A 25620-nucleotide genomic window follows, 5' to 3' on the forward strand; every position below is an offset into this window, starting at 1 on the left:
AGAGATGGAAGAAGAAAGGAAAAGAAGGAGACGAGGAGAAGTGGACACTAAAAGGAGCGATGATTTCCTCCTGCCTTAAAGCTCTAACTCTTACTGTGCTCTTACTACAAACACCTGCCCTCTTTAACTTTTGTGCACTTTTTCATCTTTCTTACTCAAGAACACTGATGGATTGGTTGGTCAATTGGTCGATTGGTTGATTGTCAAGCTAATCGTTTGGGTGACTGATTGATCAATCAATCAAAGTGTTTTTTTTGTTGGTTTTCTTTTTCCAAGACTAGACATTCCTTTCTGTGCGTTTTTGGTTTAATAACTAGTAATTCATCTGTCTGTTCTTAAAGTCATTCAAAACAAATTAAACATGCATGCATGCATTTAGTATATATTTTTATGTATTAGGAAGTATGAGGAATGAAAGAGATAAAAAATAACCTCTAATATTTGTCCATTATGCATAATCTTCAACAATTTAATCCAGTCATTTTATGTTCCTAGTAACAAGTCTTTCATCATGTATGGGATGTCTCCTTTCACCCACTGTTGTTCTTTGCATGTAATATTCAGGCATAACCCACTTTCCTTGTCTGCTGGTGAACAGCAGTCCCACTATGAGAGCGCCTATACAATATTCAGATACGAGCTTGGTGTTTTGCACTGGGTGTGAATGTTATCTAGATGTGCCTGGAGACGTTACTGTATAAAATAGTCAAATACTCTGATGTGTTTGGTGTGAATTGGCCACGACACCAGTCAGAACCGACAGTGAGAGTTTTGCTTGTTTTATTTTAATCTTTTAATTATTACGAAGTTGACATATTAGTTAGACATATTCGTGATGTGCTGGATTGTTTAAAAGGAAAGCGAGCATTTGGTTTTGCTATTCTGCGTGAATATCACAACCTGATTTGTTTTTGTTTGTTTTGCTTTTGCTTTTGCACTTGAGTCTGTTGAATATTGTTGTGTTACACTTAAATGGTGCAGAAGCATCCATCCTCTGAATGTAATCTTTGTAATCTCTGTCCTCTGGTCCTCGTGTGTGTTAGAAGCACCAGGTCGGTCCCGTAGAGTAGATTTGAATTTGGCTGAGAGAATCTCATAGGAGTCCCCTAGGTGAGCAAGTTCATGCTTTAGTCATTTGTTTGTACAGGATTGCTCAGTCATGCTGAGTGCTCTCATGTAGCCTAGCATACTGTCTAATTATGAAAAAGTGATAGAAACTATTTACTTATTCAATTAAAAATTAGGAGTAAGTGCCTTTGCTTATTGCTATTAATAACTTCTATAATAACTTCTAAGGCCTGAAACTGTTGGGTCACAAACAAGTCCTTTGCATGGCATTTCTCTCACTGAAAAAGAAACTGTTATTTTATTTCATATTTAAGACTAACTGAAGCACTGCCCACTTGAATAAACCTGAATCTTCCTGAGTTTGGTGTGTCGTTATCCTTTATTGAAGCATTTTTCCTTCAAACAGACTATGAAAGGCTTCCACCACTAGGTGTCAGGCTTAAACCAATGCGCCCGAGTGGCACAATTTCTCACACTTCATTGGATTGACCTCTTTTTTTCCTCTTTGTTGTCTCCGCTAACGATAGAGAGACTTGTCAGACTTACAACTACTCAATATATAATTTAACAAATTGTTTTTTAAAAAACAACAACAATTAATGTCCATAGAATTCTGGCATGCCGAGTTTAATTAATTATTTTTTCCCACTCAGTGACATGGTTATTGGGCCGTGTGAAATGTAATTTTCTAGGCCTGCATATTAATATGACTGGCGCGTGTCATGTGTATCCTACAATATGGATGTGCCGGGGGGAGGATATGACAGCACCGGACAGACACAATTTGGATTCATTTTGAGTAGTACGGTTTAGTAGGCTATCATTGAGAGCTGATACCGGTTAAAGCCGAATTGAATCATAAACCTTGGCGAGGGTAGCCTTAATATTATACCACTTCAAAGACTCCGATTCCCAGCATGCAACAGAACAAAACATTGCCTCCCTTCGCCTATCCATCGCGGCTTTTGGCACGCCCCAGCGGGGGTTCTAAGCTGAAAGGGTTCATTGTGTCGGGCACTGAATGGAGACTTTGCTGTTTAATGTGTGGATGTCGAACTCCGTCTGTTGTAGCCACAGGCAGGATTAACTAGCCAGATCGCTCCACACTATCGCACACTGCCGTATATGAATCATGCACACTATCGCAAATAGCGCAAACTGGGAGTGGGGCGTTTATTGTGCGCGATACGGGTAGGGATGCGGCTTTGATCCGCTGTGAACCTGTGCATTGTTCCACCGTGGAAAGATGAATGGAGAGACCGACAAAAATCACGGATTAACAATGTAGTAGTGCTTTTGCCACGCATCGGATATCACGTTCTGCAGGTTTCTGAATTCTCATCCGTGGGAACAAGACTTTAATGTGATTCAGGCGTTCGTTCATCGTGGATTTCTCCAGTCGACTTGTATTTTTCTGGAGGAAACTGTGGGAAAACGTGTTTCTGTCTGTAACAGAGGAAAACAGCGGACAATAACATGGGGAATGCTGAGAGTATGGATGCCCAGCTCACAGACTTCAGGGCGAGGAACAAGCCCCCCAAACTACCCATGCCAGACCCTGCAGAATTGGAGGAGAGATTCGCAATTGCCTTGGTAAAAAAAAACCCATTTCCTCAGTATCCGCTGTTTTGTACACACTGCCCACAACGTGTAGATCTTCTCATAGTCATGGCTCTTGTTTTGAGTTACAGGCTGCCGACGCTAACGGTAGCGCATATCCATTGTGTGGCAGTCACAGCTTGCTTTGATGATGTTTGCTGCTGTGTGATAGCGGCTAATTAAATGCTTCACTCTGCCTCCCCCTTTTTTCGCATGTCTGCTTCTTAGTGGTCGCTTTATTCTTATGGGCCATTGCCCTTCTGAAAGAAATCTATCTGCACCTGACCATCAAAACGTTTGACTTGGACGTGTCAGCAAATCACCCCTTATGTCTCCCATGTTAATGAATTATACCGTAGGGTTGCAATGGCTGCGCCATTCAACCACATGGACTGTGAGTAGCACCGTGCATTTAAATGGCCTCGATGGCTTGAGTTGACTGTATCCTCCGTGACGTAGCTAGAATGCATGTATTCTTTCAGCAACAAGTTTGACCATCCGTGGACACAATAGACTGTGACATCGTTTGCGACCACGGGGGTTGCTGCGAATCATTGTTTTGCTACAATGTAAACCGGAGAAAACGGGTGAGATGTGGTGAGGAGAGGGGCCTCAATGGTGAGCTCTGTTATGGATAACTCTAATGTTTCAAGACGGGAAAACACCCACACACAAATCTCACCGGTAGTGTAGAAATAACATCCACTATATTGTGGACTCGTAATCCCGAACAGACATCAGTCCTATGGGATCTAATCAAGATTAGCTCAGTAGGCCCAGCTCCTTAAGATGCACCCCTTGAATATCACCCTGAAAGGGGTAGCACTGAAATTCCTCGTTGGTGGGGCGCTGCCTTAATCTAAGCACAAGAGATCAGAGACTTCTCAGTTGTGTCAAGCCCTGGCCAGTTATAAGATGGGATGGAGTGATTTGGGGAGGGAGAGGGTTTGGGGGCAGGGGGTTCCCAGTGGGGTCCCTGATCTGATTATGGCTCCTGTTTTGGTATTTAACACTGACATCTCGGTGCAGGACGGTCTAGACGTGGACTGCTCAAATATGGGGGACTTAATGACAATATGGCGGTATGGTCTTAGGAGCTCACCTCTTAAGGAGAGTTCGAGAAAAAACAAGTTGTTATCATGGAGTCCTTCATTTGGACCCAATTGCATTGACAGCTGAAGTTTGAATGATTCAATTACGAACATGATACTCAAGAGTAGTATGGCAACCTCTTATCCTAAAAACAGTGTTCATCAATCAAAGGGGGGGAAAAAACAGCATTCAGAATCAGAAGCAAGACAGTGTTTAATGGTGAACATGGATGGGTGCAAATCAGCCAGACCTTGCTTGTTCATAAGCATGTGCCTGTGAGGGAGGGAGGGAGGGAGAGGGAGAGAGAGAAATGAAGAAAGAGAAGGATTAAGAGAGAGAGGGATGAAGAGAGAGATGGCGAGAGAAAGAGATATGTAGAAAGAGGGAGATGTAGAGAGAGAGATATGAAGAAAGAGAGAAATGAAGAAAGAGAAGGATGAAGAGAGAGAGGGATGAAGAGAGAGATGGAGATAGAAAGAGATATGAAGAAAGAGGGAGATGTAGAGAGAGAGATATGAAGAAAGAGAGATATGGAGAGAGATATATATGAAGAAGAGAAGGATGAAGAGAGCAAAAGGGATGAAGCGGGAGAGAGATATGAAGAGAGAGAATGTATATGGGGAATCAGTGAAAGCCTTTCCCATCTTCTGATGGATTTGCATCACAAATTCCATCCCGGCAGGAATGGCAAGGCAGGCTCCTCCTCACCACTGAATGCTTTCAGTGTGTGCTTTTTGTGTGTGTGTTTCTCTCTCTCGCTCTGTGTGTAAGTTTCATATGCATAATGATGTTTGTTCTATGTACATAGACAGAGTGTATGTGTATGTATACATTCAGTGGCAGACCTCAGCCACGTCCCTTCGAATCAAAAGGCTTCCTTCGATTAAACTGCTAATTGACCGTGAGGGGCGTTCTGTTTCTGTGCCACGCATCCAGACACGCTCCGTCTGCGGTTCCAACCCACTGGCCCATCTGCTCTTGAACTGGAGCTCAGAGCACACACACACACACACGCACACACACATGCATACACACACTTACACACACATGCATCCACACACACACATACACACACACACACACACACGCATACACACACATATATAGAGATATATGCATGCAACCGAGTCACCAAGCTGTGTTGTGGTCTGTCTCCAAAAGAAACTAGGCCTGATTATCATGCTCGATGTGTTTCCACACAGGGTTACACATGGTGTGTTTGATGGGGGATGTTTGTTTTGGCCTAGGTTTATAGGTAGCTAGCGTGGTGGAATAGATGCGATATCTGATATGGATTGATTGTGTTACCTTCAAACGATGTATTTAAATAACTTCTTTGTGGTGACTGAGGTATGAGAAATCATTTGGAAACTGTGATGTGTGTGTTTGTGTGTGGTTATTTCCATCATAGAATTCAATGAACCTGCCTCCTGACAAAGTGAGACTACTGCGACAGTACGACAATGAGAAGAAATGGGAGCTGATATGCGACCAGGTGAGAGCGTGTGATGATGTCCGTGTGACTGAGAGAGAGAGAGTGAATAAAAAAGGACACAAACAACGCCTTCATTTTCATAGTACCCCTACCAACATTAAGGCATCACCCCAAGACAAGGCAAAACTTAATTATAATCCCTGTCACCCCACACCTTCCTGTAAAACAAGCTCATTACTGCAGAGTTAATGTCTACTGTAGGCTTCTTCAGAAGAAGCAGCGGCCCTCCCTACACATCCACGTGTTGCCATGGTTACCGTGACGTCGGCACATCCGTGCATGCCAGACATGGGTGGATGCTACTTTGTGAGCTGAACCAAGAGGGAAACGTTTAAAAAGAAAGGGACTAAAAAAAAAATTAAAACCGGGATGAGAGATGACATAAATAATAAATGACTGTTTTGCTATTATGTCAGAGAATGCTGGCAGAATTAGGGCAGGGATGCATGTAGATGCCAGGCTGATAGACGGTGCGGACGGAAAATGGGAGATTTTTATCATAATGTTGAGAGACGCCAGCGAAGAAGAGGAGGGGAAGAGGGGAGAGAGAGAGAAAGAGAGGTGATGCGTGCTGAAGAAGTCTTTAATAATGCACGTGTGTGAATAAGGACTTAGCCCCTTTTCCCATCAGTGCAAATGTCTCTGGGAAAAAAACTGGTTATTAATTAAAGAAAAGAATTGTGAATAAAACAAGATTTAATGTGTGTGTGTGTGTGTGTGTGTGTGTGTGTGTGTGTGTGTGTGTAATAGGAACGATTCCAGGTGAAGAACCCACCACACACGTATATCGAGAAGCTAAGAAGCTTCCTGGACCCAGCTGTCACCAGGAAGGTTAGCATCTCCCTGGAAACCATCTGACCCCTCTACATACCTCTGACCTTAGCATGACAGTCTGTTGAGAATACTGCATGTTTGTTTGTGTGCAAGTTAGAGTGTGTTTGTGTGTCTGTGTGTCTGTGTGTGTGTACATGTTAGAGAGTGTGTACGTGTGTGTGTGAGTGTGATTTAGTTATCTCTTGATGGGAATATTGACAGTGTTTTTTAAACTCACTGTTGTATGCATTCTCGCAAGATTATGTTTGTGTCTCTACTGTACATTTGTAGTGTGTGTGTGTGTGTGTATGTGTGTGTATTTATGTGTGCCAGTAATACATATGATGCTGAAAGGTTACTTCCCAACAGAGGCTCCAGAGGCAGATCAGGCTCTTGCATAATTCACTCTTCATTTGCAGGAGTACTGCACAGAACATCAGAACCGTACACCCATATCTTACACACAGAAAAGCTTCACAAACCTGAAATCAACTTAGAACTCAAATCAACTCTGGACGCTAGCTACACACTGGTTCTGCTTAGTTGGCTAACTGCTTAAGTGACTGCCCTCCCGAAAAGTCAATGGCCACAGTATTTTTTCGTGACCTAGTTTGGACAGCAGCGACAGCAGCGTCATGTGTGTCATTTCTCCACAGAAATTTCGCAGAAGAGTGCAGGAGTCAACCCAAGTGCTCCGCGAGTTGGAGATCTCGCTGCGAACCAATCACATCGGGTGAGTCACGAGTCGCTCCCAACTGAACTGAATCACAGCTCATAAATCATTGATCACTTGTAGTGGGAGGCCTGGTGTGTGTGTGTGAGCATTTGTTTGTGTTTTGTGTGTGTTATGTGACCTGGAGTGTGTGTGTGTGTATGTTTGTGCACTGGTGTGTGTGTGTGTGTGTGTGTGTGTACTTGCGTGTGTGTGTGTGTGTGTGTGTGTGCCTCGGTGTGTGTGTGTGCACTAGAGAGTGTGTGTGTGTGTGTGTGTGTGTGTGTGTGTGTCAGTGTGTGTGTGTGTGTCAGTGTGTGTGTGTGTCAGTGTGTGTGTGTGTGTTTGTGCACTAGAGTATGTGTGTGCATAAGTGTATGTGTGGGGGGATAGCAGCTGGTAGTCTAGGCCTGTTGTATTTTTAATGACTTAAAGTGCCCTTGTTCCACATTCAGCTGGGTGAGAGAATTCCTGAATGAGGAGAATAAGGGTCTGGACGTTCTGGTGGAGTATCTGTCCTTTGCTCAATATGCTGTCACGTGAGTAGCTTACCCTAATGTACGTGTGTGTGTGTATGTGTGTGTGTGTGTGTGTGTGTGTGTGTGTGTGGGTGTGTGTGTGTGCTTGTGCTCAGTGAATGTATTAATGAACCCCAGTATTGCCTTATTGTTGTCCTCATAAAGGGTTTGACTGTGTTCCAGTATGTATTGAATTCTTGAGTGAGTCTGTACCATGTGCAGTGCGGCTTATTGTTGTTGACTGAGTCTCACTCTCTCTCTCTTGGCTGTACCATTTGCTTATTTTCTATCTTTCAGATTCAAATATTATTGACTGCGTTGACACATTTTGTAAGTAGTAAGCTACAAGCTCACTCTCTCATTCTCAGGTTTGATGGTGATGCTCCTGAAGGCAATCCGGAAGTTTCCGTGGAGACTCCTTGGAGCCGATCCATTGAGGATCTCCATGGCGATAGTAACCTTCCCTCTCCAGTTAGTGGCAGCAACATACCACGCTCCACCCGCCATTCTCTGAGGTAACACCCAGATAGACGCGTACATGTGTACTACACAGACAGAACATACATTATGAGGACACTTGAGAAAATAAACCAGATTGTAAGTGTGCAGGTCAGATCACCACAGCATTACAAAGACAAATTGAATGAGTAGATAATCAAATGAACCCAGTAAATTCAATTCTAGGGGTCAACAACATTCAGTTTATCAACCCAGGTATGTCAGTTGTCAAATTTGACAAGTGGGTGTATTGGATGTTAAGTACAAATAATGGCGGTCTGGGCTTCCTCTGTGGCAGACCTTAAACTTTTATGCCAACTTTCACTGAAGCACACCGTTTAATCACAAGATGATTTGTTTTTTGGGCAGGTCGCATCTGAGAAGTTTCCCTAGAATTTAGTTTTTATGTCGTATTAACTTTGTTTCTGTACTAATATAAGGGCTTTCTTTCTAATCAAGACTAGCTGAATTAGGGTGACCAGATGTCCTCTTTTACCCGGACATGTCCTCTTTTAAAGACCTGACCAAATGCAGGGTTTCCTAAAACGTCCAGGAGTTTGCCTTGTTGGATATTTGTGATTCTCTTGGTCCTTCACCAACTAGTTTTTACGCCCTTACAAGTTTTGGAAAGGTATCTCCCTTACGTTCCACCTGCGTGAGCTCTGTCATTGGTCTACCGCCCTCTCAGTGTTGCCAGATGCAAGTGTCCTCTTTCAAACTCAAATATGGCCACCCTAGCTGAACAGGTAATACATTTACTCACACTCCATTCCCCACTCTTGTCCCATACCAGTAGGTCCAACACCCTGCCAAGCCGCAGGACACTGAAGAACTCCAGACTGGTGTGCAAGAAGGACGACGTGCACGTGTGCATCATGTGTCTAAGGGCCATCATGAACTACCAGGTAATACACGGTCATCACACTGTTACTAGTAGTACTGCTATTAGTTGCGCTTTTAATACTATATTAACTCTCACCGTAGTCGAAATAATAAATATAAGTAGACGAGTAATAATTACGCTATACGTGTGTATTATAGCTAACAGTTGTTGTTATGTAAGGTTTGACACTTTGTGTAAGTAGGGTTACTACTGGAATGTTTTGAAACTAGATGTTTTGCATACAGTGCAATAACAAAAGTTTAAACATTAAAACTTTAAGGAACTATAGTTAGCTGGTGTTGTGGTAGTACACGGATATGTTGTGAAGCATTCTGCAGTTTTGCGGCCTGTCTAGTGAATATGAGGATTATACATATAGTATATGAGGAATATGAGTGTGACTCTATAACAGATATATTCTAGTGCTAATATCCGGAAATGTACAGGATGTAAGGATTTAAAGACAACGTGAATTTTGAATATCTGTCAGAGGAACAAAGGAAAACATGCTGTAGCTTGTTGTAGTGTTGTAGTTTTATGGCTGATTTGTTTGAAATTGGGTATAATAGCTTGGATATGCCATTATGAATGAGCCTACAAAATGTGATGAAGATTGACTATTCACACAGGCATGTGATGGCTGCTGAATTTTGATTTCAAAGTTTTAGCTTAAGTGGTTCTTGAGATATTGTCTCATAATATGTCAGTTGCTCCCCCCACCCCCGACAGGATGTCAAATGTCATGAAGTTTAAACCTTTACATCACAATGTTTTGGCTAATGAGGTGATTTTTGCTTGAGGCCGACCTCAAAAATTAATCATAATGAGCTAGAGTAGTACACCTCTTAGAGGCGAGCTTGCCATACAAAATTGAGAATTTGATCAACGGTTTTCGAGCTATTGCCCAAAAAGTGCTTTGACCCTACCCCACTTCAGGGGGCGCTAGCATCAAGGGCAAAATACACATAGGGACACAAACCTTATATACCGTATCAGACATGTGGGGCTACAAGCACACCAAGTTTCATGTGGATTGGTGAAGACTAAGGATATGAAATCGTCACCCAAAAATGGATGAAAAAGAAGAAGATAAAACTTTGACAAACACCATATGGCTACTTGCCTATGTGCAGAGGCAGTCATAAAGTGAAAGCTATGAAAAGATTGTCTGTTTTAGAATGTGCCTCTTTCTTTGGCTGCCTGATTCTCTTGAGTCGGTTGCATTTGATGTTGCACAAATAACACTGTTTATCAGCTTTTCCCTTTTACGCATGTTCGTCTCTGTGTCCTCCTGTTGACCGTTTCCTAATCCCTTGCTACTTTTTTCTCTCTCTCTCTCTCTTTTTCTCTCTTTCTCTACTAGTATGGTTTTAATATGGTCATGTCCCATCCACACGCTGTGAATGAAATTGCTCTGAGCCTTAACAATAAAAACCCCAGGTAAGCACCTTATATACACACACATACACACACACACACACACACCTTAATTTATCAGTTAGTAACCCTATTGGGATCCTCTTTAAGACCTGGGCTGATGAGGGATTTTCTCGTCTTTTCTCTTATCTGTCCTGCAATCATGTGTGCTCCTCACCTCACTGTCTGATTGAAGACATGAGAACTTCACATGAGACTCCCCCCCCCCCCCCCCCTTCCTCTCACTAACGCACGCACGCACGCACACACACACACACAAACACGCACAGTCACTCATCTCTGGCAAATTGCCCATGAACTGTTAGCCTGATGAAATTGAGCCACAAACAGTGCAACAGAGTCCATCACTCAGCGAGTGTCTCTGATAGGCTCCCTTTGCAAGGCCATTACAACTCGATTAATGTTCTCTGAATAAACCGTTTTCAACAGAGGACTTGACAGATTGTCATTCATCCACAGATTAACATCACTGAATAGAATTTTAATCTCACATCAGTCTGGCCATTTACTCTGTTAAAGATAAAATTGTTAGTGCCTCCGCCCATGTAGAGGATGCTGGGATGGGATTCAGGGGTTTACAATTACATTTTCATTTAGTCATTTGTCAGACGCTTTGGTCCAAAGCGACGTACAAGGGAGAGAACAGTCAAGCTACGAGCAATAGAGACCTAGTGTAACAATAAATACTATTTGACATAAGAAATAGCAGAAAAAAAAGTGCAGGAATGTAACTGCTGGAAGCGCAAGTTGAGAACTAGTCGAAGTGCAAGTTAGGAAGGGAGGTGCTATCTGAAGAGTTGGGTCTTCAAGAGCTTCTTAAAGGTAGAGAGGGCTCTGGTAGTGCTAGGCAGTTCGTTCCACCAACGTGGAACTACACATAAGAATAGTCTGGATTGCTCTACTTGCACAGACGGCAGTGCTAAACGATGTTCATTAAATGAGCGCAGCATCCTGGGTGTAACATTTGCCCTTACAAGATAATTTAAGTAGGTGGGAGTAGAACCTGCAATCACTCTGTAAGCAAGCGTAAGTGACTTGAACTTCATGCGAGCAGCTACAGGCAGCCAGTGGAGCTCAATGAGAAGCGGGGTGATGTGTGCCCTCTTTGGTTGGTTGAACAACAGACGTGCTACCGCATTCTGGATCATCTGTAGTGGTTTCACCATGCATGCCGGCAGGCCTGTTAGGAGGGCGTTGCAGTAGTCAGGCAGGAACTCACCAAGGTTTGCACCAGCAGCTGGGTGGCATACTGTGTTAGGTACAGGCTGATTTTGCGGATGTTGAATAGCGCAAAGGGGCACGACCGGGAGACAGGCAATGTGGTCAGTGAAAGTCAGTTGGTCATCAATAATGACACTGAGATTTCTTGCTGTTTTGGAAGGAACAAGAGATAAGGAGGCGATATTGATGTTGTGGTGGATGGACTGTTTGGCTAGAAAGACCATCAGCCAGATTCAGGGGTATTTAACATGGGCTGTTGTGGGTTAAGGTTCTCCACAGTGGTGTCCTTGGTTAAGAATCATTCTGGTTTATTCTTTCTCTTGACCTCAACATTATTTCTCTTTTTCTCTCTCTCTCTCTCTCTCTCTCTCTCGTGCCGGGTCGTCAGAACTAAGGCTCTGGTGCTAGAGCTGCTGGCTGCGGTGTGCCTGGTGCGCGGGGGTCATGAGATTATCCTGGCAGCCTTCGACCACTTCAAAGAGGTAAGTCAGTGGGCTCAGCCAATAGCGGATAGTTAACTCATAGTTAGCTAAACTCATAGCTGATCCACAGGAGACGTGAGCTAAACGCTAGTGAGCCACGACCACTGGGACTCAAAACAAAAATAGTCACTATTTGAACTCTGTTGAATCAGTGGAAGGGGTGTGATGCAAGGGCCAGAGATGCTGCTGTATGTTAAATTGCTGTTTTTCTGTCCATTATTTGTTCTTCTTAAATCTGAATTAAAAGAATGTATTTTTTGAAGGCCTGTTTCAGTGTCAGAAAATTAACAGGAATAAAACCGAAACGACAGCAACTGCATATTTATGACTGTCAAGGTATGGATTCCCATGCAACCCCTTCACTCACTCCCTCCCTCCCTTTCTCCCCCCCTCCCTCTCTCAGGTGTGCTCAGAGTCCCAGAGGTTTGAGAAGCTGATGGAACATTTCAAGAACGAGGACAACAACATTGACTTCATGGTAGGTTTTGTGTAGCAAATGAACATTCTTTAGACCATGTTTGTGGGGATTTGCTGATTTCCTGGAAACTTTGCATTTTTTGCTGCTGTTGTAGGAAAAAGTATATATGCTAAATTGGCAAACACTTTGATCAAAATTGCACTCTTATAGTCTTCAGATTTGCTGTAAGGCTGTCTTAGTATTTGATATTAGTGGTGCAGTGCTCTTCTTGCTGCAGGGAGATTATTTTGAATTACAATTATATTTTTAAATTAAATTGTCTATTACTGTATGTTAAATAGTCTATCAATTTATTATGGTGGTTTTAATAACTAATTTGTAATACCATGATAATAGCATTATTTTATTAACTGTATTTATTCCAGTGTAGGCCGTTGGACCTCTTTGCATTTTTTTGTGTGTGCCTTTGCTTGGTTATCCTGCACACACCATTAAACTGAGTTTGTTTTTTCCCCTCTCTCTCTCTGCAGGTTGCCTGTATGCAGTTCATCAACATAGTTGTGCATTCAGTAGAGGACATGAATTTCAGGGTGCATCTGCAGTATGACTTCACCAAGCTCTCACTGGACGAGTACCTAGAGGCAAGGATGAGAAGTTTACATGCGTATCCACATTTCGGATTTCTTCCTACTTAGTTGCAGCAGCGGCATACAGACATCTATACAGCTTCCAGTCTGTCCAGCTTCACACCAAACATGTTTCACAGATATCACTCGATGTCATTGGCTGAAATAAAATTCAACAGATCTGTTTACTGCTTTCATGCTGTCCATATAGTAGCTGTGCATCATTTTGCCTGCAGTTTTAATGTTTTCTCTCTCTCTGTCTGCCTGTCTGTCTGTTTGCCTGTCTGTCTGTCTGTCTGCCTGTCTGTCTGTCTGCCTGTCTCCCTGTCTGTCTCCCTGTCTGTCTCCCTGTCTGTCTCCCTACAGAGGTTGAAGCACACTGAGAGTGATAAGCTGCAGGTGCAGATCCAGGCTTACCTGGACAACCTGTTTGACGTGGGCACTCTGCTGGAGGACGCAGAGACCAAGAACGCTGCGCTGGAGCGCGTGGAGGAGCTGGAAGAGAGCACGTCTCAGGTCAGAGCACTCACGCACGCACGCACGCACGCACGCACGCACGCACGCACGCACGCACGCACGCACGCACGCACGCACGCATGCACGCACGCGCTTGCACGCTTGCGCGTCAAGTATAGACTCTGCAGACAGCCATAAACTCATATACTGTACATGTCAGTGTTAGGATGAAGATACACACACACACACACACACACACAGTAACACACACGGCATACATGTAATTGTGAGGATGAAGACACACATACACATACACACACACACACACACACACACATTCACACACACACACACACACACACATACACACACTGCATACATAATAATAATAATAATAATAATAATTAATTTTATTTTTAACGCACATGTAATTGTGAGGATGAAAGCACACATACACACTCTAACTCTCAGATAAGATTTCCTGCAGAGCATGGCTACGTTGGATTGTCTTTGGTTGGCTACCAAGAAATGTCTCTTAATAAAAGTATCTGTCTTGATATACTTGATCTGTCGTCCATGTGAATTAAAGTGTTCAACACTTTTATTTCCTTTTAATTAGCCTCTGTTTTCTGAAGTAGTTCCTGATTTCTCAAAATGTCTAGGGCTTCAGTCTGACCTAACAGCATTGTAAAACACACAATTTAACTAAAATGCTATTAACCTAACAGGGAGCTAATGAGTTTATAATATACTTTCCTCAGTAATACAGTATTACACTTATTGGTGTTACTTAACATTTGTAAAGGGCAAAATAAATCCCATTCCAAATGAGCAGGCCATTGGATGTAATCCTAACTGTTGAATTCTGTGTCCTGCAGCTGACCGATAAGCTTCTGGACACTGAGAATGAGGCCATGTCCAAGATAGTGGAACTGGAGAAACAGCTGATGCAGAAGAACAAGGAGCTGGAGTCCACACGAGTGAGTCCTCTAATGGACCCCCCCCCCCCCCCCCCCCCACACACACACACACACACACACACACACACACACACACACACACACACACACACACACATACCAGTTGTTTTTATGCAAATGCTGCTGTCAGTTGAGAGCAGTGATCCGACTCATTATCGTAACGCTATTCTTGGTTATCTGAGGCTTGGAGGCTTTTCTACACCCACCCCAGCTACTTTTATACAGCTTGATCAGGGCTGTTCTGTTTAAAAGGTACGAGGGGAGGGAGGGGGGGTGTCATTGTAGTTCCACCTTTTAGCCTGCAGTGGATGTAGATACAGAGCCAGATCGACGTCTGTGTGAAAGGGAGAGCCAGAGAGGTGGGATATGGGTGTGATGCAGCCTAGCAGCTAACCAACATGAAGCAAGACTACTGGGTTGTCAGAATGCGCAAATCCGACATGTATATAAATGTGCCTGGCAAAACTTACTTGCTAGCACCCGTCATTGCTTTTGAAAGTAACAGATTGGGGCTAGATTATTTCCAATGTTATGTTATGGTGCATCCAAGACCACAACACAATAATGTGGTTTATGATTCATCAGTGGATTTTCCTTCTCTCCTGGGTATTAATAATTATGTTAAAAAAAAATCCTCTTCATTTTGACACACTGCCTCTTCATGCATCTTCACACATTTAAAAACTATTTTTAATATTTGATATAGTCATGGTCTCTGTTCGGTACCATGATGATTACGATTTAAAATTGGTCAAATGACACGCTTCACTGAAGCCGAGTTAGAGCTCCAAAAATCAAGTGGCATTCTGGTTAAATTTTCCGAGTTTGAAATGTCCAAGTCCCAAGTGGTCTTGAACGTGGCATTATAGACGCTAAGTTAAATGTCACGCCTCTGCTACCAGAATGCCGGCTGGGGCATAACAATCATGCCAATATAGCATGATCTCTGTATAAAAGGGTCTTTTTTTCATATATCTCTGTAAAAAAAATAAAAAATAGACAAAAAGAATGCTTCTAAGGAGTGAACACACACACACACACTCAAAAAAAACTTCAATATAACACGAAATGGATGAACTTTATAAACTGGAACTGTGGAAACTACCATAACATGATAGCACAGTGTCAGTTGGCCAACATCGACTTTCAATACATTATCATTTCCTCAGTCACACATCAAACCCCTAACACAGTCCCCTCTTCCTCTGTCCACCTCCTGACTGTGTGTCCCCCTAACACCCTCCTCTGGCTGTGTGTGTGTAGGCTGTGTATCGAGACGCCAGCTCCCAGGTGCACACGCTGCGGCGGATGGTGCGCGAGAAGGACGAGGCCATCCAGCGGCAGAGCCGTCTGGAGAAGAAGCTGACGGAGCTGGAGCGCCGCAGCAGCCTGCAGATCACCCAGCGGGGCGAGGGGGACGGCGAGGGGGGCGACTCCAGCGGCGGGGAAGGGGGTGCCTCGGCCTCCTCGTCCTCCTCGGCCCTCACCACCCTGCTCCCCGACCCGCCGCCTCCGCTGCATGCGCTGATGTCCTCTCCGGGCCCAGAAGATTCTGGAATAGCAGGAGCTGGTGGTGTTGCTGGGCTGTACAGTCCTGGTCAAGGAGGAGCTCTGGGGGGCAGAGTTACCCCTACCCCACCGCCACCTCCCCCACCTCCTCCACCACCGCCACCCATGCCCGGGTCTGGGGATATGTTTATGCCCGGGTCTGGGGATATGTTTATGCCCTCATTTGATACACTTGGTAAGCAACTTTGCTTTATCAGAATCAGTACAGTAGCGTTACATGTACGTATATGTGTGAAATGATATGACCTGTGTGTGTATTATGTTTGAGAAGTGAAAATGCTAGCTGTAAATAGTGAAAGTGCTGCCTGTCATTCTTTCTTTCTCTCTCTCTCTCTCTCTCTCTTTCTCTCTCTTTCTTTCTCTCTCTCTCTCTCTCTCTCTCTCCTCAGCTTCAGTATCAAATGGACCATCAGCAGCTGCTGCTGGACCTCCTCCCCCACCGCCCCCTCCTCCTCCCCCTCCTCCACCTCTCTTTGGCCATGCGCTGGAGATCTCTGGTCCCCTGCCTCCTCCTCCTCCCCCCATCGCACCCCCTCTCCCTGGCTGTGGCTCCCCCACTGTCATCTTCAACTCTGGACTCACAGGTACTCATCAGTGGGGTTGGCAGACACTCTCAGCCCTAGTTCTGGAGGTCTAATATATCCAGCATATATGGCATATATCCAGTATATATGGGTGTTATGTCAGTATGCCGTGACAAACAAATTCATTATCTGAACCTGCCATTTTAAAAGTTGTGACCTAATTGGCTTACTGTATGCATTTGTTTTTCATCTACTTGGTTGTTATGTTAGGGTTGTCAGTCCGAGGTAGTACACTTTTTAAGGGTGTGTCGTTAGATATGTAACAGAAGGCAGTGCAGTGAGAGTGTGTGTAAGTTCATGGTTACACTGGTTTACAGCCCCCTATTTATAATATCCGTTTTGATCAGATATGGAACCATTTCTTCAAAGAGCGTTGCTTAATCTGCTGCATATTTCCCACGTCCTTAATCTGTGATTTGTTTTCGTTTTCTGATTCCTCCTCTTTAAACCTTTGTCTGCTTTTCTTTCTCTGCACACAAAGACGGACCGCTCAAGCTCTTCTGTAGGTTTTCCTTTCTGCAAGTTTCTCCCCCCTCCATTGTGTTGTGATGGTGTTGTCCATTTTAGTCCATGTCATGTCTTCGCTCTGTTTTTATGGCTCCATTCCAAACAGACTCCTGACCCTTACTTATTTAACTCATGTTGAGGTCTATTGTGATGTAAGGAGAAGTCAATGAATGTTCTATGTCACTCCTTAGCCGTGAAGATCAAGAAGCCCATCAAGACCAAGTTCCGTTTGCCAGTGTTCAACTGGGTTGCCCTCAAACCCAACCAGATCAACGGCACAGTCTTCAACGAGATCGACGACGAGCGGATTCTGGAGGTACTGGAATGTAGTTGTGCGGAGTGACCTTTGTGCAGGCAGATGCAGTATGTCTGTCAATCCACATATCAATCTGTCACTGTCAGCTAGCTGTCTGTGCGAGTTTGTTGAGCTGCCAGCCAGATCATTTGAAAAGATAATCAGAACATCTGCCGAAAACAAGCCACACTGAATGCCTATATTCTGGCAAACCAAGTCAATTTTCTTTTCTTTCATGTATTTATTAAAAGCTGCTGAGCATTCTTTACTTTACATTGTCTGACCCTTCCAGGACCTAAACGTGGATGAGTTTGAGGAGATGTTCAAGACCAAAGCCCAGGGGCCGGCGATGGACATGACCATGAGCAAGCAGAAGGCCCCGCAGAAGGGCCCCAACAAGGTGTCCCTGCTGGAGGCCAACAGGTCCAAGAACCTGGCCATCACGCTGCGCAAGGCTGGCAAGAGCCCAGAGGAGATCTGCAAGGCCATCCACACGTGAGTGCCACCTACTCTCAGATAGAAACCTCTTGCTATAAAGGCATTTTGTAGCCAGAATGCAGACGTGCTAAGGTGGTAGTCATGAAACATTAGAAACATCTTTGAAACATTTGAAGAATAATATTTATAATTTTGAGTGATATTTCAATTAATTTACTGAGACACAGCTATATGTAGTTCCTTCACTAACTAGTATTGCATCTTGTGTCTGGTCATGCTGGGTTTTTAGTCTTAGTCTCAGTTGTAGTGTTGGTTTGTTCACCGTATAAAGGGAAGGTTTCTAAATTCGACACAGAGAACTCCATTCTGTTCACCTTGGGTTACCATGCCAACTCGGTATTCTCTTCAGCTCCTCTGTCCTCTGCTTCTATGGGGTCTACACAGAACACAAACCTCTGGCCAGAATGCAAATCAGCCTGAGTGCTTCCCAGGGAAATCATTTATCAAACTTTCAGACATTTTAGAATTAGCATTACTTTGCCCTCTGAGTAATAACGCTGCCAATATACATGTTAAGAGAAAATTATGCAATTGAAGAAGTTAATGGTATCATGGGGGACATGAAAACTCTCAACATTCCTCATACATTTTTCATTTGTATACAATCGTGAAATTAGTATGTGTCTGACATTGGTGAGTAGGACTGATAGGAGCTATATAACAACAGTTAATAACACCTGTGGTTATAGTCATCGTTTTCATAGTCTTCACAGACATTAGTCTTTTTCTGCTGAGGACTTACACTAGTAGGTACTGTTAATAATAGTGAATAGTACTGTTTACTTGGTATGAAAGGTGACCCCTTTTTAGTTTTACCCAGACTCATGTACAGTAATGTGTTGACGGATTTGTAGATTTATACATTATTCTTGGAACTGAGAAACCTTAGATCATGATTACCACGAGAGTTATGGTTTTGGTGTCAGATTTGAATAGGATCATCAGAGGAAAGGAGTTTGTACTCTCATAGAGAGGAGTTGCATCACAGCTTTATCTTAGTAAGACTCAATATGTATAATATAATGAATATTACAGAACTGATACATGATATTAAACTCTGCAATAATTAAAAAATGCAATAATTTGAATTAGAATTACATAAATGTATATAAAAAGTAAACAAAGTAATATGTGCATAAATATATAGGCCTAAAGGTTACATTAACATTATTCATGTGTAATTCTAAGTCTAAGTGTAAGTTTACTTCAGCAGTGATGTTTGAGGATGATCCAGATCCAATCATTCAGATCCTGTTTCAATCCATTTTCCTCTGTTCGATCCTACTTGTATCTTTCTCTTTTCCTGACTTTTAATTCTGAATACTAAAATAGAATTGCTGAGTGAGTAAACAAAACTGTTCAGTGTTGAACATTGTGCTTCAGAGAAACGTTGTGCTTCTGGTCATAGATTTGCCATTTATAGAGAGGAAATGTCTTCTAACTACAGTGTTGTCTGCAAGTGGTCACACAAGGCTCTAGGTTTAACATGTCACACTCTTCCTGGTTCAAACATACTCTCAGAACTTAGTGTTGATCCTTCAGCACACCCTCACCTGGTCTAGAGTGTGAACTGTCCTCTCACAAACAAAAGTAAATAGTCCCTTTGCCTGAGTGTTGCGCTTGCGCCCCCTGCAGGTTCGACCTGCGCACAGTGCCGCTGGACTTTGTGGAGTGCCTGATGCGCTTCATGCCCACGGAGGCGGAGGTGAAGATGCTGCGTCAGTACGAGCGCGAGCGGCGGCCCCTGGACGGCCTGACGGACGAGGACCGCTTCATGATGCTCTTCAGCAAGATCGAGAGGCTGCCGCAGCGCATGAGCATCATGGCCTTCATGGGCAACTTCAGCGACAGCATGCAGATGCTCACGCCGGTAAGGAGGGAGGGAGGGAGGGATGGATGGATGGAGGAATGGATGGAGGAATGGATGGAGGGAGGGATGGATGGAGGAATGGATGGATGGATGGAGGGAGGGATGGATGGAGGAATGGATGGAGGGAGGGATGGATGGAGGAATGGATGGAGGGAGGGATGGATGGATGGGTGAAAGGGAGGGAGGGAGAGATGGAGGGAGGAATGGAGGGAGGGAGGGATGGATGGATGGATGGAAGACTGGATGAACTGTGCGGTGGACGTAGATGTGTGGGTAGAGTTCATTGATTGATAGATAGATGATTCTGCCAATCCTTGAGTTAAATTCACTTTCCTCATTTACTGACACTGTGTCCTACACACACACACACACACACACACACACACACACACACACACACCTGCGCGCGCATGCAGACACACACACACACACGCGCGCATGCACACACACACACACACACACACACACACACACACACACACACACACACGCATGCACACACACACACACACACACACACACACACACACACACACACACACACACGTCCATGGTCAACACACTAATCTTTCCATATTCCTCTTCACAGCAACTTCATGCAATCATTGCTGCTTCTGTCTCCATCAAGTCTTCACAGAAGCTGAAGAAAATTCTGGAGGTAAACTCTGTCCTGTGTCTGCTTCTCTGATGAGTTATTTTGGGGTCCGGCTCTATTTCTGTGTGCATTCATGTCTGTGTGTGTGTGCCTGTGACTCTCCTCCTCAGATCATCCTGGCCCTGGGGAACTACATGAACAGCAGTAAGAGAGGAGCTGTCTATGGATTCAAACTACAGAGTCTGGATCTGGTGAGTACACGACAGTTACATACTCATATATACCTCCTGCACACATGACAGTTACATACTCATATATACCTCCTGCCCACTCGACAGTTAGACACTCATATATATTGTATCTCCTGCACACACTATAGTTACATACTCATACAGTATAAACCTCCCGCACGCAATGCAATTACATACTTCCATATACCTCCTGCACACATGACAGGTACATACTCATATAAACCTCCTGCACACATGACAGTTACATACTCATATAAACCTCCTGCACACATGACAGTTACATACTCATATAAACCTCCTGCCCACATGACCGTTACATACTCATATATACTGTTAGCCTGACGATGTCATACTCATGATTCTAGTCAGAATATGAGTCTGATACTGAACTTTTGGGCTGTGATTATGGGGCGTGTTTCAACGAACCAGGAAAGAAAATGCCTATTCGCTGAATTGGATACCTAGAACCAATCAGAGCAACGTAGTAGCCTATTACCATCTGATAGATTAAACTTGTACCTGATCCCGTAGGAAGGACGGCAAAAACATCTTTTCAATCGACAAATGCCTTGATCGCGTTTCTCTGTTCCTCTTTCAAAATGAATGCGCTGTCAATGTCTGTTGAGATATGCCTGCTCACGTTAATTAATTAGCATTAAGGCTACAAGCTACAGTTAGTTTCAATGGGATTTTTGTGTACACGTTAGCAATGATCTAACAATAATGGTCTAGAGAGCTTTAGTTAAGACAAAAAATACTCTGCAACATTCGTGTTGCACATGCACAACTAACCGAGTCAATGTAGACATTAAAAAGTCGTGTAGATAGCTTAATTCACATAAAATATTCCCCACTAAGCACCCGAGAGGCGGCCATCTTGGTCGGAGTTCGAATCTACCGGTTAATTCAACTCAAGCGTTGGTATCTGTCCATCAACGTATAAAGCCCGCCCTGATAATTTGATTGGTCCGGTTTCATCCTACCGATGAAACTCTCTCCCAATTAGCCCAGAGCCAGACCAAATCTCCCTGACAATTTTTTTTGTGGGCGGGGTTTGGGCTGGTATCCAGGCTAATATACTGTATCTCTTGCACACAAGACAGGTACATACTCATATAAACCTCTAACCCTCCAACTGCTTCTCTTCTCACTGCATTTTTTTTTTCCTTTCCTGATTTACTTGAAAAATCAGTTTTGGCTCTAGGCCATGTGCATACTGTATTCGTGAGTGTACGGTATGCGTGTCTGTACCATCCTGTCTAATTAAAGTCCTGCTGGTCACTCACGGCCCCTCTGCTCTCCCTCAGCTCCTGGAGACCAAGTCCACTGACAGGAAGCTGACTCTGCTGCACTACATATCAAACGTGGTGAAGGAGAAGTACCCCATTGTGTCCCTCTTCTACAACGAGCTGCACTACGTGGAGAAAGCTGCCGCTGGTGAGGCTCGTGCTCTTGTTCATCCGACTGTCTTTTCATATTCAATATTCTTTCTTTCATACAGTACCTTCTCTCCACCCACGCCAGCCCCCATCTTTGGACCTTCCTCGGTTATTGGCAGGTTTTGCTGGTGAAGTCCTTTGTGTCAGCCTTTTACATTTAAGAGGCCTTTTTCTGCACAAAAAGCATTTTTCATTTGGAATGTGAAACATTCAGCTAAAGAATTCTAAAGGGTTCTAGACTGTTCCTCAAGGACATTTAGTGTAGATGGCCACCTGATAATTAATATTTAAGTCGTCTAAAGCTCTATCTTAAATTATCTTATTTATACTTACACTTGCATGTATTTATTAAGTATTGATCTGTGTATATCAACTGCATATGCCTCTTTTTACATATTGCATATTGCTAATGGCATTAATGGCATTAAATTAGGTAAGGTTACTAACACAGGAATGTGTGAAGTGTAACTGAAGTACATAGAACTGAATGGATCACCAGAACAACCATACAGTTTAGATTAGATTAGATTAGATTAGATTCAACTTTATTGTCATTGCACAGAGTACAAGTACTGAGACAACGAAATGCAGTTTAGCATCTAACCAGTAAGTGCAAAATAGCAATAAGATGAGGATATGCGAAGGCTGGAACATACTGTAGATGGAGATGGTTAGAGGTTAGACTTAACAGCTGTAGGAGCATGTATGTTCATGCGAGTTGGTGATGTACAGGTTAGACTTGCATTAAGATTTATATTTACATTTAGTCATTTAGCAGACGCTTTTATCCAAAGTGACGTACAAGGGAGAGAACAGTCAAGCTACGAGCATTAGAACCCTGGTGTAACAATAAATACTACTTTACAAAGGCAATACAAATAAAAAAAAAATTAAACGAAATAGAAAAGAAAAAGAAGTGCAGGAATGTAACCGCTGTAATTGCTAGTTAAGCACTAGTCGAAGTGCCAGTTTAGGAAGGGAGGTGCTCTCTGAAGGGTTGGGTCTTCAAAAGTTTCTTGAAGGTAGAGAGGGACGCCCCTGCTCTGGTAGTGCTAGGCAGTTCGTTCCACCAACGTGGAACTACAAATGAAAATAGTCTGGATTGCCGTGCTTGCACAGACTGCAGAGCCAAACGACGCTTACTAGACGAGCGCAGCATCCTGGGTGTAACATTTGCCAAGATGAACAGCTGTAAGAGCAAGGAGTTAACTCCGGGTGGAACATAGAACATGCATGTGTATGTGAATAGGGGTAACCCTGACGATGTTCTTGCATCACCAGTGTCCCTGGAGAACGTGCTGCTGGACGTGAGGGAGCTGCAGAGGGGCATGGACCTGACGCGTCGCGAGTACAGCATGCACGGCCACAACTCCCTCCTCAAGGACTTCGTCCACCACACCGAGGCGCGCCTCAAGAAGCTGCAGGACGACGCCCGCATCGCCCAGGTGAGGCTGACGGGGCACCGTCTGATGTTAGGGCCGCGGGTTGAGCTGTGGGTGGGGGGGTGGTGTTGTTCAGTTGAAGCCATTTGTAGGCAGGTCAGTTCTATTGCGGTTGGGTTTCTAACAAAGACCGTTTTCTCAAAAAGAGAATACGTATAGAGTGTAGCCTTAATGAGGGAATGGTAGAGGTGTAGCTAGGCACAGGTGGGAATACAGGCGGAGCGTTAAGAGACACAGTGAATACAGCCGGAGAGTAGGAATGTGCTAAACAAAGTAAAAAACGTTTTTTTGTGGTCATTATGCTTCAATAATGTTAAATGTGTTAAATAACACACCCACGGCTTACTGAAAGTACTGATGAAATGGTCAATGACAAAATCTGTAGCCTCTTAATATTTGTACTATCTTCCTAATGTTAATGTTGTTCTTTTTCTATTGTAAGGATGCGTTTGATGACGTTGTAAAGTTCTTTGGAGAAGTTGCCAAGACGATGCCACCCTCCGTCTTCTTCCCTGTGTTTGTTCGTTTCGTCAAGTCTTACCGGGTGAGCAAACGCAAACACTCACTCACGTTCCACTTAATCGTGCAATCATAATTATACCAACTAACATCTTTTTGGCAATTTTTTTGCCTCTTTGTGCTGTGTCGCGCTTTGCGTGGCGTAGTCTGTTTATATGACACAGAACCAGATGCGTTTTAAGGCCTTTAACGTTAGTCCCGTCTCTGAGCTTTGCTGTCTTGTGTGTGTCCCGCAGCAAGCAGACGAGGAGAACGAGCAGAGGAAGAAGCAGGAGCAGATGATGATGGAGAAGCTTCTGGAACAGGAGGCCATGATGGAGGAGCAGGAGGACACGCAGGTGCGTTTGGCTCCCAACATCCACCTCCTCAGAGCAATGCCACGTTTTAATGGGAGGTGCTCTTCTCTAGGGAAGAGCGTGAGCTCGATGTTTTAATGGGAGGTGCTCTTCTCTAGGGAAGAGTGTGATCTCATTCACAGCTGGCCAGTTGTGGTTATTGGCTTTCGTTCCATCCACACATCTTCCATAGTTCAGTCAATTTAAACCTCGGGCCACAGTGGTGCTGTGTGGATAAGAATGCCTTCCTGTCACCAACTCTGTCCACACTACTGACTATTCGAATGCTGCAAATACCTTGTTGTTGTTACTACTTTAGGAGTCTGTAGAGCCGCTAAATATATGTGACAATAAAAAAAGAATGCGTATAAACATATGTGGCTGTTTGGGGCTATAGGGTGAAATGCTGTAACACTTTGACAGTGTAGTCTATGATTGAAGAGTGATGCTGTATGTTTTCCAACAGTCACCGTCTCATAAGGGCAAGCGGCAGCAAACGGAGCTGATCACCGAGCTGAGGCGGAAGCAGGGCAAAGACAGCCGCCACGTCTACGAGGGCAAAGATGGCGCCATTGAGGACATCATCACAGGTATGGCACAGTTCAGTGGGCCTCACCAGCGACACACACTCTCTCATACACACGTCACGCACACAAACAAATAGAGTGACAGTTCAATGATGTCAATAAAGTCACTTTGCAGAGTTATACACATAAATGCTCACACACACAAACACATACACACACACAAAGTACATCACATCACACTCATGGATGCACATGTACTCAAAGAGGTGAAACTTCTAACATGTGAAAGTCATGCACATTTCTTGTGTAAGGCATTACAGGAAAACATTTCTGCACCATGCAACTGCGGTCATTATTTCCCACTCTCATTTAAAGTAGAAATGTGGTAGTGAAATAAGGAATTTGAAACTTTGTGTTGATGAATACCAACTCAATATTAACACCTGGGACATGGTCAATTTTTCTTCTTTGTAGATTTCATAGTGTTTATACAGTAGGCACTTCTCACTAGTCATGAAAAACCTGGAAGATGTAATTATTTGTGTTTTGTTTAAAGATAGAAGAGCATGTTTTATCCAGAAATGTAAATGTCGGTGTAAATATATGGTGGTGGTTTATATATTTGAGACCAATAGGTAAATGTTAGTGTATCTGTACCCTACATTCAATGAAATGCCTTTTTGGTCAGGTTATAACCCTAGAAACTGCCATTGCGACTCTTATGTGGTGCCCCAAATGATCTTTTTAAATGACCAGTAGCTGTATTTCTGTCTTGTGATTGGCTGTTGTCTCGCTGCAGTGCTGAAGACCGTCCCATTTACAGCGCGATCAGCCAAACGGTGTTCGCGCTTCTTCAGTGACCCCGTCCACAACGAGGATTTCCACTATTAA

The 25620-nt window shown here is 43.7% G+C and overlaps 1 protein-coding gene across 1 annotated transcript; it reads left to right on the forward strand.

Annotated features, from left to right (window-relative positions):
• Window positions 1-2544: 2544 nt before the first annotated feature.
• On the forward strand, window positions 2545-25620 carry fmnl2b (formin-like 2b; the record flags this gene model as incomplete). Its single annotated transcript, XM_080851673.1, has 27 exons — window positions 2545-2661; window positions 5171-5254; window positions 6005-6085; window positions 6724-6800; window positions 7235-7318; window positions 7666-7812; window positions 8589-8700; window positions 10042-10118; window positions 11725-11818; window positions 12222-12296; window positions 12767-12877; window positions 13229-13378; window positions 14197-14298; window positions 15562-16042; window positions 16263-16451; window positions 16933-16953; window positions 17150-17274; window positions 17546-17748; window positions 19387-19621; window positions 20211-20279; window positions 20387-20467; window positions 21775-21904; window positions 23188-23351; window positions 23791-23892; window positions 24104-24205; window positions 24669-24792; window positions 25529-25620. 27 exons carry the CDS (start codon window positions 2545-2547, stop codon window positions 25618-25620), a joined length of 3429 nt encoding a protein of 1142 aa, XP_080707799.1.

Source organism: Sprattus sprattus (genome assembly GCF_963457725.1).
Source record: "Sprattus sprattus genome assembly, chromosome: 14".
Taxonomy (NCBI): domain Eukaryota; kingdom Metazoa; phylum Chordata; class Actinopteri; order Clupeiformes; family Clupeidae; genus Sprattus; species Sprattus sprattus.